We start from the raw sequence: 14,640 nt of genomic DNA, 5'->3' as shown, positions 1-14,640 counted from the left end.
AATCTATTAAGTAGCTTAAAACTTATAATTTAACACCTAAAGAGCTAGCTAGTTTAGCTAAAAATGGTAAAACAAGAATTCAACTAATAAGGCGTATTAATTTAATTAATTATGGAAACTCACTTTTATAATTAATAAAATCAGTACTTCAAAGTTCAAACATAAATGAACTCCCACATGAATTATGAAAAAGAAAAAAAAAAAAAACGAAAAATTCACCAAAATACACACAGAAATTCCAAATTGAAGAGATTTAGCTAAACGAAAAAGGTAATGAATTCGTAAATAAGTTTGACCGTGGATTAGTTAAATTAAATACTGGGAGTTACAGCTCGAAAGTGTATAAATAAATTAACAAAATCATAATTAAGGGAATTAATAATGCATGGAGTATTTTTTTTTAATTAACTGTAGAAAAAAGAATATAATAGATTGGGAAATGGGAATAATATAATTTTTAAATTTAATTATAATATTTTTGTTTCACGAGAGCTTTCAAGGTTGTCGTGATTGGATCTGTACAAAATCTCCATTTCCCCCTTCTCCCACTTCACACACACACACACTCCTCTCTTCTTATTCTTCTGCTCTTTCTCCCTCTGCTTTTAAGCGAAGCGCTTCTAAATCCAACAATGGAGGGTTAAAGAGAGAACAAAAAATCAATTCCCACAAGGTCAAACAAGACGACAATGGTGGCTTAGGGTGTCGGTGTCTTCATCCTCTCTTAAAATTCAACCTCATTATCTTCATTTTTTTTTTCATTTCCCATTCTTCTACTCTTTAATTCGAGGTAACTGTCTTCTGGGTTTTTCTTCCTCTTTCTCCTACTGCCTTTTTTGGGGTTTATCTCTACTCTGGATGAAGTAGCTTGGATGGGTTCTTTTGTTGTTTGTTTGAAGGATAATCATAATGTGTTGAGAAGAATTATGTTACACAGACTCTCTACTCAAATCTTCTTGCTGTTAAACGAGTCTGTTTCTGAGGTTTTGGGGCTTCTCTTGAGTGAATTGCTTGGGGTGTTTTTGTTTTCAGGAACTATTTTGATGTGTTGCTTGTTTCGATCTTGAATCGTCATCGACTTGTGGGGGTACTACTAGTTTTCTTGATCTGATGTTTTGAATTGGAGATGCGGATCTCAGAAGAGGATGTTGTTATGGGTCTTTTTTAATTTTGATTTTTGGAGTGTGTGTTGCTTTCAGTAAAGATGATATCTGGATCTTTGTATCTCTTTCGGATTTGAATCTGGTTGAGTTAGTGTAAATGAATTGGTTTCTCTGCGTTAATGATTTGAACTAAATGGAAGTGGAAATTATAATTTACACTGCAACTTGTCTGCTGCGTTTTTTTATTGGTATTTGAATTGAAACTTGTATTAATTTGTTTCTATGAATTTGGATGTGTTCCAGTTGATTTTGACGTTACTACGGTAGACAATGTCCAGGCCTTTACATCGAGGTGCGTCTGGTGTTAAGGTTCATGGTCATGGTGATGATAAATGGGACTCTCAAATGAAAGATAAAACTGAAAAAGAAGAGGTGGACAGAAGAGGTTCTTTGGATCATGGAGGAAATTTGGTTCCGAGGTTACCCTTTCGCCTACTTCTTCCAGACAATTCACCTTCAAAATATGGAGGCACTGAGAATGGCTTTGCTTCTGATTCTTTTTTAGTTGGGAACTCAAGAAGTCGGCAGCAATTTATACTGCAAATGTTGAAATTGAGTTTAGTGTTGATTATAATTCTTGCTCTTACTGGATCTTTTTGGTGGACACTCTCCATTTCTGGTTCTTCCCAAGTTCAAATCTTCCATGGTTATCGGCGACTCCAAGAGCAGCTTGTTTCCGACCTTTGGGATATAGGGGAGATTTCTCTTGGTCCTTCAAGGTTGAAAGAGCTTGAATTCTGTTCGCCGGAGTTCGAGAATTATGTTCCATGCTTCAATTCAAGTGATACTCAAGATGATGAGTATGATAGACATTGTGAGCCTAGCTTGTCGCTAAACTGTTTGGTACAACCTCCCTTGAAATACAAGATTCCACTTAGATGGCCTACTGGAAGGGATGTTATCTGGGTGTCAAATGTGAAAATCACAGCACAGGAGGTCCTTTACTCGGGAAGCTTGACCAAAAGGTTTGCCTAAAAATTCATAACAAAAAGAAAAAGGAGAAAAATCTAATTGATATTATCCCTCTTTGATTAATTGCTTTTCCTGAACTTACAGGATGATGATGCTGGAGGAAGAACAAATATCTTTTCGTTCGGCGTCTCCAATGTTTGATGGCGTTGAAGATTATTCTCACCAAATTGCAGAAATGATTGGGCTGAGGAATGAATCAAATTTCAGAGAAGTTGGGGTATGTATGTCAATGTTTTGTTTAAGCCAATTAATCAGCTGTGGTCTTCTATGCTTCCTTGCTAAGATACAAACGGGCCTGCACTTACTGCTCTATCTTGACAAGTGCCTACTTTTGTATCCCTTCATTTATACCACTGATGTGGTTTAAATAATTCCCTGGTTGTTGTACTTGTTCCGATTATTTCACTCAAAATAAACAGGTTGGTGTTTTGTCTCCTGTAATTTTGAAGAAAACAAGATTGTCCAAATTGCTTCACTTCTAGTCTTCAACTCCATAATTACCGTTATAAGGATACACTTAATTTCAGAGCTTTAAATTTTTTGCACTCTCTTTTGTTCTGTCTACTAGAATGATGCTAGTAGGGAGTCATATAAAATTACATTGTTGACAAACACATTTTTTTTATTTTAACTTTATAATGCCAGTTTGAATACCTAACAAGGGGTTGCACCTTCCTAAAATGTTGCAGGTAAGAACTATTCTGGATATAGGATGTGGTTATGGAAGTTTTGGAGCACATCTTTTCTCGAAACATCTCTTAACTATGTGCATAGCAAATTATGAGGCTTCAGGCAGTCAGGTTCAACTAACTCTTGAAAGGGGTCTTCCTGCGATGCTTGGTTCTTTTACTTCAAAACAGTTGCCATTTCCATCTCTTTCCTATGATATGGTTCATTGTGCACGATGTGGCGTTGACTGGGACAGTAAAGGTAAACTTGAAGCCTTGTTGTATGATATTGATGGGTGCTATTCCTTCATGTTAATCTATTTTATCAAGTTCATTAACTTATATATCACCTTTATGTTTGTAATGTAAAAATAAACGAAGGTGACACATTGGATAAGATCTAGCAGATTTTTGCTGAGTAGAATTATCTTGTTGACTTGCATGAGGAAAACATGAGTTCTTTCATTTTGCAGTATAAGTTTGGGAGGAACGTGAACAAATTCTTGCAATAGTTGAGACAAAAATTACAATCTCACATACCATAAACTAACATTTTGAGGAGATTCAATTGAGTTTAGGTTACTATTATATTATATATTTTAGTTAATGGCTAATACTAGAAATTGGAATCATGCAAATTTGAAATGGTTCCTGATTTCTCAAAGCTACGGAGTACAATCCTGGGTTATAAATAACATTATTGTGCTTTATTTGTACGATAGTTATTTTATCTGTTTCATACAGTTAGTCCTGACATGACCTTGTATGCTAGCACAATACAAAAGTAGTTTGTCGATACAATGAGAACAAATTTGGTTTTCAATAACGTCATAAATGTTAGCTATCTGGTGGCATCCTGTGTTCAATTATGTCCAATCATTGTGCCAGAGTTTATATTCTAACAAGGAAACTTCTAATTCTTTTTCCTTTTCCAAACAGATGGTAGATACTTGATTGAAGTTGATAGAGTTTTGAAGCCAGGTGGGTATTTTGTGTGGACATTGCCACTTACAAATACTCAAGGTGTTCTTCACAAAAAAGAGAACCAGAAAAGATGGAGCTTCATTCAGGATTTTGTCGAATATCTGTGCTGGGAGATGTTGCCTCAACAAGATGAAACTGTTGTCTGGAAGAAAACTAGTAAAAGTAATTGTTATAGCTCACGGTATGACATCTGAGACAGAATGCATTTAACATTATGTAACATTGAATTTAAATCTTATTCATCTGTCTTGCTTGATTATTGGTCAATGGGAATACAATGCAATTCCTAAGTATGTCTTTTCCTGCTTTTATATCTAGGAAGCCAGACTCATCTCCTCCAATATGTGGTAAAGGTTATGATATTGAATCTCCATATTATAGACCACTCCAAGCCTGCATTGGGGGAAGAAAAAGTCGTCGTTGGGTTCCTATTAACGAAAGAAGAACCTGGCCTTCAAGGGCTAACTTGAACAAGAGTGAACTGGCTTTGCATGGTAATTTTGATGAGGACCTTAGGACAATATCGTTGTTCTTTACCATTATATTCCCTTTCTCCTAACATTCACGTTAAAATATGTATATATTCTATTACATCTCATTGACATTTCAAGTTGACATGTTTTCAGGATTGGCTTTAGATGATGTCACAGATGATTCTCTAAACTGGAAAATGGCAGTAAAGAACTATTGGTCTCTTTTGTCGCCACTAATCTTCTCGGATCATCCAAAACGACCAGGTGATGAGGATCCTTTACCCCCATACAACATGCTCCGGAATGTGCTAGATATGAATGCTTATTATGGAGGTTTCAATTCTGCATTATTGGAAGCTGGGAAGTCTGTATGGGTCATGAACGTAGTACCAACAGATGGACCTAACCATCTTCCCATGATAATGGATAGAGGCTTCATTGGGGTATTGCACGATTGGTAATACTACTCTTCTAATCTTTTAATTTTTTAAAATTTTGCCCCCCAATGCCTCAATATTTTACCTCTAATCTTATCAGTTATCACCCTATGTTATGAATTTTAGTTTCTTATTCTTACGTTCTAGTTGCCTTCTCCAATTCAGGTGCGAGGCCTTTCCAACATATCCTAGATCATATGATTTGGTTCATGCAGCAGGGCTTCTGTCCCTTGAAGCAAGTAAGAAGCCAAGATGCTCCATGCTCGACTTATTCAGTGAGATTGATCGGTTACTTCGTCCAGAGGTACTAATTTGTTTTTGTTTTTTTTTGGGGGTACAATTTTGGTTCTCTTTTTTCTTTCTATCCCCAAAACTTTCAATCTCTTTGTGGGAAACAAGGAATGAGGGCCTTTAAACCAAAAACACTTTATGACTTGGTTGTTTGATATTACCATCTCCACAAGGTTGGGAGTGTTCTTGGCCATGCCAAAACGCTTTTGCTGTGGCTAAAAATGCTTCCCACTCTAACCCAGAATCAATTATACTAGAGTAGTTGAAAATTGTCCAAGATGTCATTATGGGATGTTCGGGACACTTAGTTGAGTTCTGAAGTATGAAGTTAAGAAGTTTATGTTTGGGGTGTAGAGTTATAAGATGAAGTTTTTCGATATATGTGTAAAATAGAGAGAGAGGAAGATGAAGTTTCTCCATAAATGTTTCAACTTCGATAGTGTTTAACTATTAAAGTATCATTTGTATCTCACCTTGCGGATACACCTTGATTGTGATGAATTTGCTGGTTTTTTCAGGGTTGGGTGATAATCCGCGACACTGCTGCACTTGTCGAATCAGCTCGAACTATAACTACACAGCTTAAGTGGGACGCACGAGTTACAGAAATTGAAGATAACAATGATGAGAGAGTCCTCATCTGCCAAAAACCTTTCTTGAAGAGACAAGCAAAGTGATTAAAAATTTTGAAGGTGAAAAGTATTTATATTCATTCTGTGGATGATGATGGAATAACCATCATAGGGGGCTCCCTCATCCAAATTTGGGAGAGGAAAAATCATAATTTCTGAAAAAAAAAAAAAAAGAAAAAAAGAGAGAGAGAAAAGAAGAGAGGACACAAATTGATACTTGTTGGGATTGACAACACCACGATAGCAGCTATAGAAGAAGCCGTAAGGCCGAAAATAGGATATGATGTAATTATGCAAATGAGCACAGAAGTGAGAAATCTAGGATTTGATTAAAATAGAGATTTGCATTTTTATTATGCATTTCCTGAAATGTTATACATCAATGTGATTAAGATTGTGAAATTGGATCAACAATAATAAGCACTTGATGTTTGCTTTAGCATCTAAAATGCTATGCATCCATTTTATGCAGAAAAAATATTTCTTTTTCTTTGTTTTTCCTGCTCTCTTCTCACTCTGCTCTTTATGGGCTAGCTGCTGTTTGTGGTATGTGGAAATGGAAATGCAATATAATACCTTCTTCTTTCCATTTTTACTCTACACAATCTAATACTTTGAGATTTCCATTTTCTTTTTTGCAATTGTCAAGAGATTAAGTATTTATCAATGCCATTTTTATGCCAACACGAGCATGTTTGACTAACATAAAGTGTACATTTCCGACTAAAAGGATAGAAGTATGAATCTCCCACGGAACTAAAAAAGGTACCACAGCTATAGAATTACTATGTTCATATTAATGACATCATATAATTAACTTGGTATATAACTTACATATTTTAAGCATTTTATTATATACAAATAAATGCATATTTTTATAACTTATCTAGAAAAAAATATCAATCTACAACTTAAATTTAGGAGGGTTGTGTTAAATTTATCATTAATATGACATTTGGAGAAGTCTAAACACTGGTAAGAATTAAATGCATTTATAATTTTTAAATGTAATTTTCTATAGAGATATGGGGATAAACATTTGATATCCTCTTTTGTCCATTTTAAAGGATGGTTATAGGATTATTTTGTGTAATTTGACATTTAAATCATTAAAAAAAATTGTTCATGTGGATTTATTGATTTCAAATTTCGTTTTTAATTGATTTTTTTTTCTAAATATTTAATTTGAGATTAAAAAAAAAATCTTTTCATTATTTGATTTAAACGGAAAAAAATCTTTTCATTATTTGATTTAAACGGTTTACCATTCACATGGATCGAGGGGATAAATTGGTTTTAATTTTAACTTTGAAAGAAAAAGTAATAATAAACATCAAAAAATATTATCAATCTTGGGATTTTATCTTATTCACGTTAAATCCTTAAATAATCTCATTATATTAGTATAAAAAATTTTCCAACAAAAATCTATGGTTCACGTGAAGATATGAGAATTTTTGGGGGAAAAAATCTAATTTTGTCTATTAATTTATTTTTAAACAATAAAAATCTCAATTTATTTAATTTATATAAATTTACAAATCTATTCATTTATACTATTAAAAAATAAAATCTTTATCAATTTTGAGATTTTATCTAGTTCATATTAAATCCTTAAATAATCTCAAAATGCAAAATTTTCCAACAAAAGGCCTATCATCCAAGTTAAGAGGACGAGAAGAAAAAAACTATTTTTTTCTATTAATTTATATTTTAAACAATAAAAATCTCATTTTTTTTTAAATTTAAATAGTGTTACAAATCTATCTATTTATCTATACTATCTAAAAAGAACTATGAGGAGAAACTTTTAATTTTTCCTTTTGCCTCTGTTAATTGATGGTCAAAGAGATATCTTAGGTAATTTTACCTTTAAATTATTAGATAAATTTCTTTTCCTATTATATGTCTCCTACTTTCGCATTAAATAAGTAGATATTCAAATAAAAAAAAACTATAAAAAATTGTCAACAAGGGTGTAGCTCAATTGACATAGTGTTTATATTATCAATCTCGTGATTTGATGTTCAATTCTTTCACCCTACATTTTAATTACAATATCTTTGCAAAAAACTATACAAATTTGTAACTATTGCATTAAATAGTAGATGTTCAAAAAAAAAAAAAAAAAAAAAGAATCTATCCATTTTTTTTTCACATTTGTTTTACATTAAATGAGTAGATATTGAAAAGAAATCTATCTAAAAAAACAAAACCAGTTTTTTTTTTCTTTTTTTAATTTGAGGATAAGAAGTGGCTAGATATCACACCTTCATTTTTTTATTTGTTCAAGGTATGTTATCTTTCTTTTCTTATGCGAATAATGTTTTTTCCTCTAAACTTGGCGTGAGATTGAGATTTATATTGACTTTTTTTTTAAAAAAAATAATATAAGTTTTAAACAATTATATTAATTCAATTTTCTTTCATCAAGGTGAAAATTTTAATATATATATATATAAATCATATTAGTTCCAACTAGGCTTAATAAAAGACTCTGAATTGATTCACTTGTAAACTTAGAATAATCGAAACAATTATATGTTTTGTATTATTTTTTAAACTAAATTTGAAGGAGGGTGTTAATTGGTTATAGTACAAAAATTCTCGGTTTAAATTGATACAATTATTAGTTCAGTATATAAATGGATACAATTCCAAAATTTAAGAATGTAAATTAATATTTTCTCAAATATTTAATTACATAAAGTAAAATGGAATATATTGTTTAAATAATATTTTCTCAAATATTTAAATACTCACCAGAGCCTCGCTCTATCTCAATTGAAGTGCATTATCTTGTTGTAAAATTACTACTTTTTTTTTTCTTTCTTTTTTTTGAGAGAAAGACCTATTTATTCAACTGTCAAATCAAAATTCATGGGATAATAGTTTTATTATGTAATTTCTTGGATAATTGTTTTATCGGATAAAAAAAATTCCATTGATACTAATAGATGTTTGAGCTGTTTTTAAATATAGAAAAATAAACCAAAATATTTATAAAATACAACAAAATTTTAGAACTATCAATAATAGATGCTGATAGACTTCTATTAGTGTCTATGAGTGATATCGATAGACACAAATAGAAGACTATAAGTGTCTATTATTTCTAAAATTTTGTTATATCTTATAAATATTTTCAACAATTTTATCATTTGAAATAATATTCGTAGATGTTTATTATAGCCTATCACTGATAAACATTGATATTTTGTTATATTTATAAAGGAGTTGACTTATTTTATATTATTTGAAAATAATCCTAACTTATTTATGAAAGAATAATTTTATTTTGATAAAAATAATTTAATAAAGTAACTTTTAGTGTTTAAAGGGTTTATTTTTAAATATAGAAAAATGAATCACAATATTTATAAAGACGTCAAGATTTTAGAATTTATTAATGAGATAATGTTGATAGCAGTATCAATGATTAATAGATTTTGAAATAATGTGCGTGATTTAAAAGATAATTTGTGAAGAAAAATCGAAATACTAAGTTTGAGGCATTCCAGTGTTGCAGCTGCTTTGTGAAATAAAAATTGTAATGGCTTGGCGCCTTGTCGTCACCAACCTCAAATCCATTCAAACCCTAACCCTAAAAAACATCCTTCGCCATTCATCTCCTTCCTTCTTCAACCAGAATTTCCCATTCTCCACCTCCTTCCTCATCACCAAACTCCCCAAGAAGTTCAGGAAGAAACGCAAGAAGCACGAAACCCCTAGAACCAAACTCATCCAATCAGAATCCAATCGCATTTCTCACTTCGAGCGCATCCTCCAAACCGATTCCTTCTTCAGATTTCTTTTTAAGTCGAAGGATTTCCTCTCCAAGCAGCCGGAGCACGTTCTTCGCCTCGACGATGCCGGCAAACTCTATCGCGAGCTCGGCTTCCCGAGAGGTCGCAAAGTCGCTCGATCTATTGAACGCCATCCGCTACTTTTCGAACCCTATCGTCATGCCGACGGGAAAATGTGGTTCGGATTTACGGAGTTCATGGAAGAGTTGATCGAGGAAGAGAAGAGGATTATGGACTCCATGGAGCTGGATAGGGTTACAATTGTGAGGAAGTTGCTGATGATGTCGGCGAATAAGCGAATTCGATTGAGCAAAATCTACCATTGCAGGTCGGTGTTTGGAATTCCGGAGGATTTTAGAGATCGAGTAGGGAAATATCCACATTACTTCCGAGTTGTGGTTGAAGATGATGGGAAGAGGGTGTTGGAATTGGTGAATTGGGACCCTCAATTGGCCGTTAGTCAGCTCGAGAGAGAGTTTGTAGTGAACGAGGATAAGGTGAAAAGGACATTCAAGTTTCCTGTGAAACATGGGAAGGATTTGGATTTGGATGAGGATGATACGAGGAAGCTGAATTTGTTGAATACACTTCCATTGGTTTCGCCATATTCAGATGGATCGAAGCTGGAACTTTGGACATTGGATGCAGAGAAGTACAGGGTTGGCGTGGTGCATGAGTTCTTGAGTTTGACATTGGAGAAGAAGGCTTCAATTCATCATATTGTGGAGTTTAAGGAGGAGTTTAGCTTGACTAAGCATACTTATCAGATGCTTTTGAAGCAACCCAGAACCTTTTATCTGGCTGGGACTGAAATGAATTGGGTTGTTTTCTTAAAGGACGCATACAATGAAAATGGTGACTTGATTCAGAAAGACCCTCAAGTAGTTTTCAACGAGAAGCTGCGTAGATATGCTCAAATGCAGAAAATGGAATGATATCCCATCAAAGGTGTAATGATATCGAATATCGATTCAGGAATGAACTGTTTCTGTTTATCCAATGAGTTAAATATATATATCTCCTTCAGCAAATACTATTTATTTTGCCCATTCTCAATCTTCTGAGTTTGATTTAAAGTGGGATTACTGACACACTTATAGTCATTCATAGAATACGAGTGAGATTTGCTTAACAAGCAGAAAGGCAAGATGTGATTTAAATTATGGTAAGATGCAAAACTAATTGCAAAAGAACCCGATTATGCCATTAAGAAAAGCAATCTCAATTCACTAAGGTTAAAGAGAATATTTTAACCACATGACAAACGTATTCTATGGACGAAAGAAAACAGGACACCAAGTGTGATGTAACAGAAAAAGTGGGAAAACAAAACAAAACAGAACAGAAAACGCTTCCCCCAATGAATATCTTTTTGGTATATCAGCGGAAGGGCCAAGTCTAACGAGATGATGAGGCGAGAGCCGACGAATAATGGCGAGCGGTTGGCGCTTTTGATCTGTGCCTGCCTTTGTGTGCAACGCTTGCAGTGCTTCTGTGCCCACTAATGGTAGATGATGCCATATGGCTTGTTTTCCTGGATGTTTTTCTACGGGAACTCCAACTACTGTTTCCTAGTGCAGCTTTTGCAATGCTATCGGTTGCAACTTCTCGAGCTCTCTGTGCTTTGATGGCTTGCTTGTTTAGGTAAACAAGGTTTGGAAGAAGGCCAACAACCGCCTTGCGTAGCTGGTCGTCGCTCACATTACTTTGAATTGGATTCCCCAACAGATTAAGAGCTTGAAGAGAGTTATAGTTGGCAACAAGTTGACCCAGAGCTTTGGTTGTTGAAATCTTGTTAAAGCTTAGGTCAAGAACTGTCAGCTTCAAGATTCGATACAGTCCCTCAACATCACTAATCTTGTTGCCAGCTAGATAGAGTTCTTTGATAATTGCACAGTTTGACAACCCTGGTGCAAAGTTGAACAAATGCACGCATTCAGAATAATCAGAAATGGATAAAATTTGCACCTTCCCCTCCCATCATCAACCAAATCCATAAATATAGAATTTAAACACATTTCAAGTTTATCAAACAGTACCATGTCCTATCCGAGATATGCGATTGTAACTCAGATCAAGTATTCGAAGTCGCGTTAATTCTTTGAGCCCTTCGATGGCACTGATCTTGTTCCTGGACAAATTGAGAGTGTGCAGCCCCTTGGGCAGTGATCCAGGGTTAATGTGAGCTGGAATACCAACCAACCTTGTCAGTGGCAAGAATGATAAGAAAAAACCAAGTAACTAGAAGTCTAGAATAGTGCCATGCCAAGCATTTGGAGATGTAAAAACGAATCACTACCTATGAGGTTGCCGGACAAATTGACAGATCTGAGACCGGATAGATGTGAGATTGTGGGTATGGCTTTTAAGCCAATACCAGAGATGTGAGCCACGGTTGAGGAAGAATTCAGCGACTGGATGACGCTATTGGCATACAAAATCTCTTCTGTCAGATTGGGTTCTCCACGTCGGGGCATGTGAGTTGAAGTTCTCTCAGGAGAGGGTGGGAAGAAAGTATCTGGATCTTTGTCACCCCCAACCTCATCGATTGAAACACACGGTTCGATTTGAAGATCCTTCACCCACTCGTCCACTCTTCTTAGGGAAGATGACTCTGCTGAAAATGCAACCCACTGATTTTGTGGCCATAAACCAGAGACTCCATTACACAAATTCTCATGATCTTGATTGTTGCTTTTGTTGTTACTTGGGCCGTTTGTCCAGGTTTCCTCAGTAAATGATCCAGGTGATTCCATCATACCTTTTCCCACTGCTCTGTTCGGCTCAAGACTGTCAGAACAATACCCACCTTGCTGGTTGAACGCGGAGTTGGTGGGAGTAGCCTTGGTTGTCCACGGCCTTTGCAGGTTTCTATGGCTCCATAGGAACAACTTCCACCACAACCTTCTACTTCTGGAAGGAAGAATCTGGCTCGAAGAACACTTCTTCAACATGACTTTATCAGCACTGCGATGGGTCATAATAGACCCTGGACTGCCTGGATCAACATAGTCCCTCATTTCATCGGCCAATTCTTGCAGTTTTTCGAAAGACTGACACTTTGGAGGCTGCAACTGATGAGATAAATTTCTATGCACATCCCTGGTTTCCAGATTAGAACAGGAGCGTTTAAGTTTAGGTGATGCCCAACAGACTGCCTTACCAATTCCAGGATCACTAACATGCCCACTTTGGATTGCATCAACCCCTCCTCCTCCTCCTGCTCCTACTCCTACTCCTACTCCTTCACTACCTTCACCTTCAATAATAATCTTATCAAATTGTTTTCCCACTGAACTAGAAAATTGAAACTCAAATTCTTCTCCACAGGTATCTTGATCAGGGAGATCAAAGTCGGAAAGATTCTGCTTGATAGAGTTGTCGTCACGCTCGTCCTCCCCTTCATATGCAGCTTCTACTACTCCTGCTGCAGGACTCTCATGGTTCGTTACCTTAACATCCAGCTTAGAATTATTCTCAGATGGGTACAGAATTGAAACGTCGAGAGTAGACGACTTCCCTTCTCCAACTTGAAAAGGCTCCTCAGAGTGATGGATGCTGACTTGTAAAGTTTTCTTCAAGTAATTCAATTCAGCAGGTTTTTGCAATTCCGCCAAATCACTCTGCAAACCAAAGATTAAGAGGATATATATATTCAGCAACCTCGGCAAACAAACTGAACAAGCAACTAAGATATGAATATTGAAAGAAGACACACCTTGGTTTTCTTCTTCTTCCCTGTCCGGCCAGAGAAGCAATTGAATTTTGCCATAGCTGCAATTTTATAAAGATAAGAAATCCCTCAAAAGATTCGGAATGAGAGCTCTATGTTTCTGTTCCTGCTAGTATCCTATTCCACACGAACTATTCTTTCTACCTGGCCGTTTTAGCACGTCTCCTTCTTCAATTAATGGTTCAAATGCTCACATCGTAACGATTTTTCTTTTTTCTTTTTTCTTTTTTTAATAGATTGTCGACCGGATTGAGATTAGCCGTAGTCGATCGGAAGACGCCGAACCAACAAGAAACTGCAATCGAAAGGCGCCCATGAACCAGAAAATCCCTGAAAAGGGCCAAGTCTAGAGGAAGATCGAGACGATATGACTACGATGTCGGCCAGAGTTGTATACGAAGCAGCTTCTCCTCAGAAGCTTCACAAAAAAATTGTCGATGATAGAAAAACCTAATCACACAGACAAACAAACAAACAAAGCAGACCCGTATAAGAAGAAACTCCCAAACCCTAACCATAACCATAAAACAGAAAGCAAATCCCATTCCCAAATCTAAAATCCAAAAACACCAAATGAAAGCAAGAAAAACAAAGAAGAATATCCACATGATTCACAAACAAAAACTGTAATCGCAGAAATTAGGTGGAATTCGGAAACAGAAACATTAAATCGACGAAAATCTAGAAATTGAAAAAACAAAGAGGAAAGTAAAGTACCTTTTGGCGATTAGGTCTTCCAGATTTACGAGAATGGAAGCAGCAGAAATTGGAAGAGAGAGTAATCTCTTGAGAGAGGAGAAGAAATGGCGTTAAAATGAAGGAAGAAGGAAGTGAGGATGGTACGGATAAATAGAGGAGCCGAGTTTAAGAGAGTTTTGAGAGAGAGCGCTTCCAAAGTTAACACAGTAGAGAGAGAAAACTAGAAGACGCGCATGGAACGCGGCTTTCTTCCATAACATCCTTCTCCTTCTTAAAAACTCTTTTTTCTTTTCTTTTTTTTTTTTTGAAAAACTATAATCATTTTTCACGTAATGAAAGTCAAATAATTACTGTTGGTTTTATTTATTTTTATTTTTATGGTTTGAAAACATATGCCTTTTATTTGATTTTCAACATACTCAAATTATATAAGCTGCCCTCTAAAAAAAAATAGCTCCTTACTAAATTAATGATACCGTTTTCTTTTTTGTAATTTCTAAAATGGTTCATTAATCCCCACAATGATAAGATAATAATATTTTTTTTATATATAAAAAAGACCATATTTGATATCTTCCAAAAAAAAAAAAAAAGAAGGTAATATTTGATTGGCAATTTGAAAAAACTAATCACCAAAGTTGTTGTAATCAATCTCAACAACAATCAATTTTAAAAAATAAAAACAATTAACAATGACCTTCTATAGTAATTAACAAGTAAAGTAACAACCTCTGTGTTCTCAGTGGAAAAAAAAACCTGTTGAAATTATTAATTTTTAATCT

General features: G+C 34.8%; 3 protein-coding genes across 4 annotated transcripts; 2 read left to right on the top strand and 1 right to left on the bottom strand.

The window, feature by feature from the left end:
• Positions 1-503: 503 nt before the first annotated feature.
• Positions 504-6,108, top strand: LOC120085980 (probable pectin methyltransferase QUA2). 2 transcript variants are annotated; one of them, XM_039042346.1, is made up of 10 exons: positions 504-790; positions 1,033-1,087; positions 1,407-2,128; positions 2,220-2,352; positions 2,825-3,065; positions 3,743-3,968; positions 4,106-4,281; positions 4,414-4,717; positions 4,863-5,001; positions 5,507-6,108. In XM_039042346.1, the coding sequence occupies exons 3-10, from the start codon at positions 1,434-1,436 to the stop codon at positions 5,663-5,665; spliced, it is 2,073 nt and encodes a 690-aa protein (XP_038898274.1). In that variant the 5' UTR covers positions 504-790; positions 1,033-1,087; positions 1,407-1,433; the 3' UTR covers positions 5,666-6,108. The 2 variants fall into 2 exon arrangements, with proteins under 2 accessions (XP_038898274.1, XP_038898273.1); XM_039042345.1 differs by lacking the exon at positions 1,033-1,087.
• A 2,956-nt stretch (positions 6,109-9,064) lies between these two features.
• On the top strand, positions 9,065-10,460 carry LOC120085477 (protein WHAT'S THIS FACTOR 1 homolog, chloroplastic). The gene has a single exon (XM_039041455.1). It carries the CDS (start codon positions 9,174-9,176, stop codon positions 10,359-10,361), a length of 1,188 nt encoding a protein of 395 aa, XP_038897383.1. The 5' UTR covers positions 9,065-9,173; the 3' UTR covers positions 10,362-10,460.
• Positions 10,461-10,608: 148 nt separating this feature from the next.
• On the bottom strand, positions 10,609-14,112 carry LOC120085476. Its single transcript, XM_039041454.1, has 5 exons — positions 13,877-14,112; positions 13,145-13,609; positions 11,726-13,049; positions 11,466-11,612; positions 10,609-11,333 (listed from the first exon to the last, which is right to left on the bottom strand). Exons 2-5 carry the CDS (start codon positions 13,196-13,198, stop codon positions 10,825-10,827), a joined length of 2,034 nt encoding a protein of 677 aa, XP_038897382.1. The 5' UTR covers positions 13,199-13,609; positions 13,877-14,112; the 3' UTR covers positions 10,609-10,824.
• Between the last annotated feature and the right edge of the window lie 528 nt (positions 14,113-14,640).

This window comes from Benincasa hispida, chromosome 9 (assembly GCF_009727055.1).
Source record: "Benincasa hispida cultivar B227 chromosome 9, ASM972705v1, whole genome shotgun sequence".
NCBI lineage: Eukaryota > Viridiplantae > Streptophyta > Magnoliopsida > Cucurbitales > Cucurbitaceae > Benincasa > Benincasa hispida.
The sequence above is the reverse complement of the archived record's forward strand: the minus strand, read 5'-3'. Positions and strand labels throughout refer to the sequence as shown.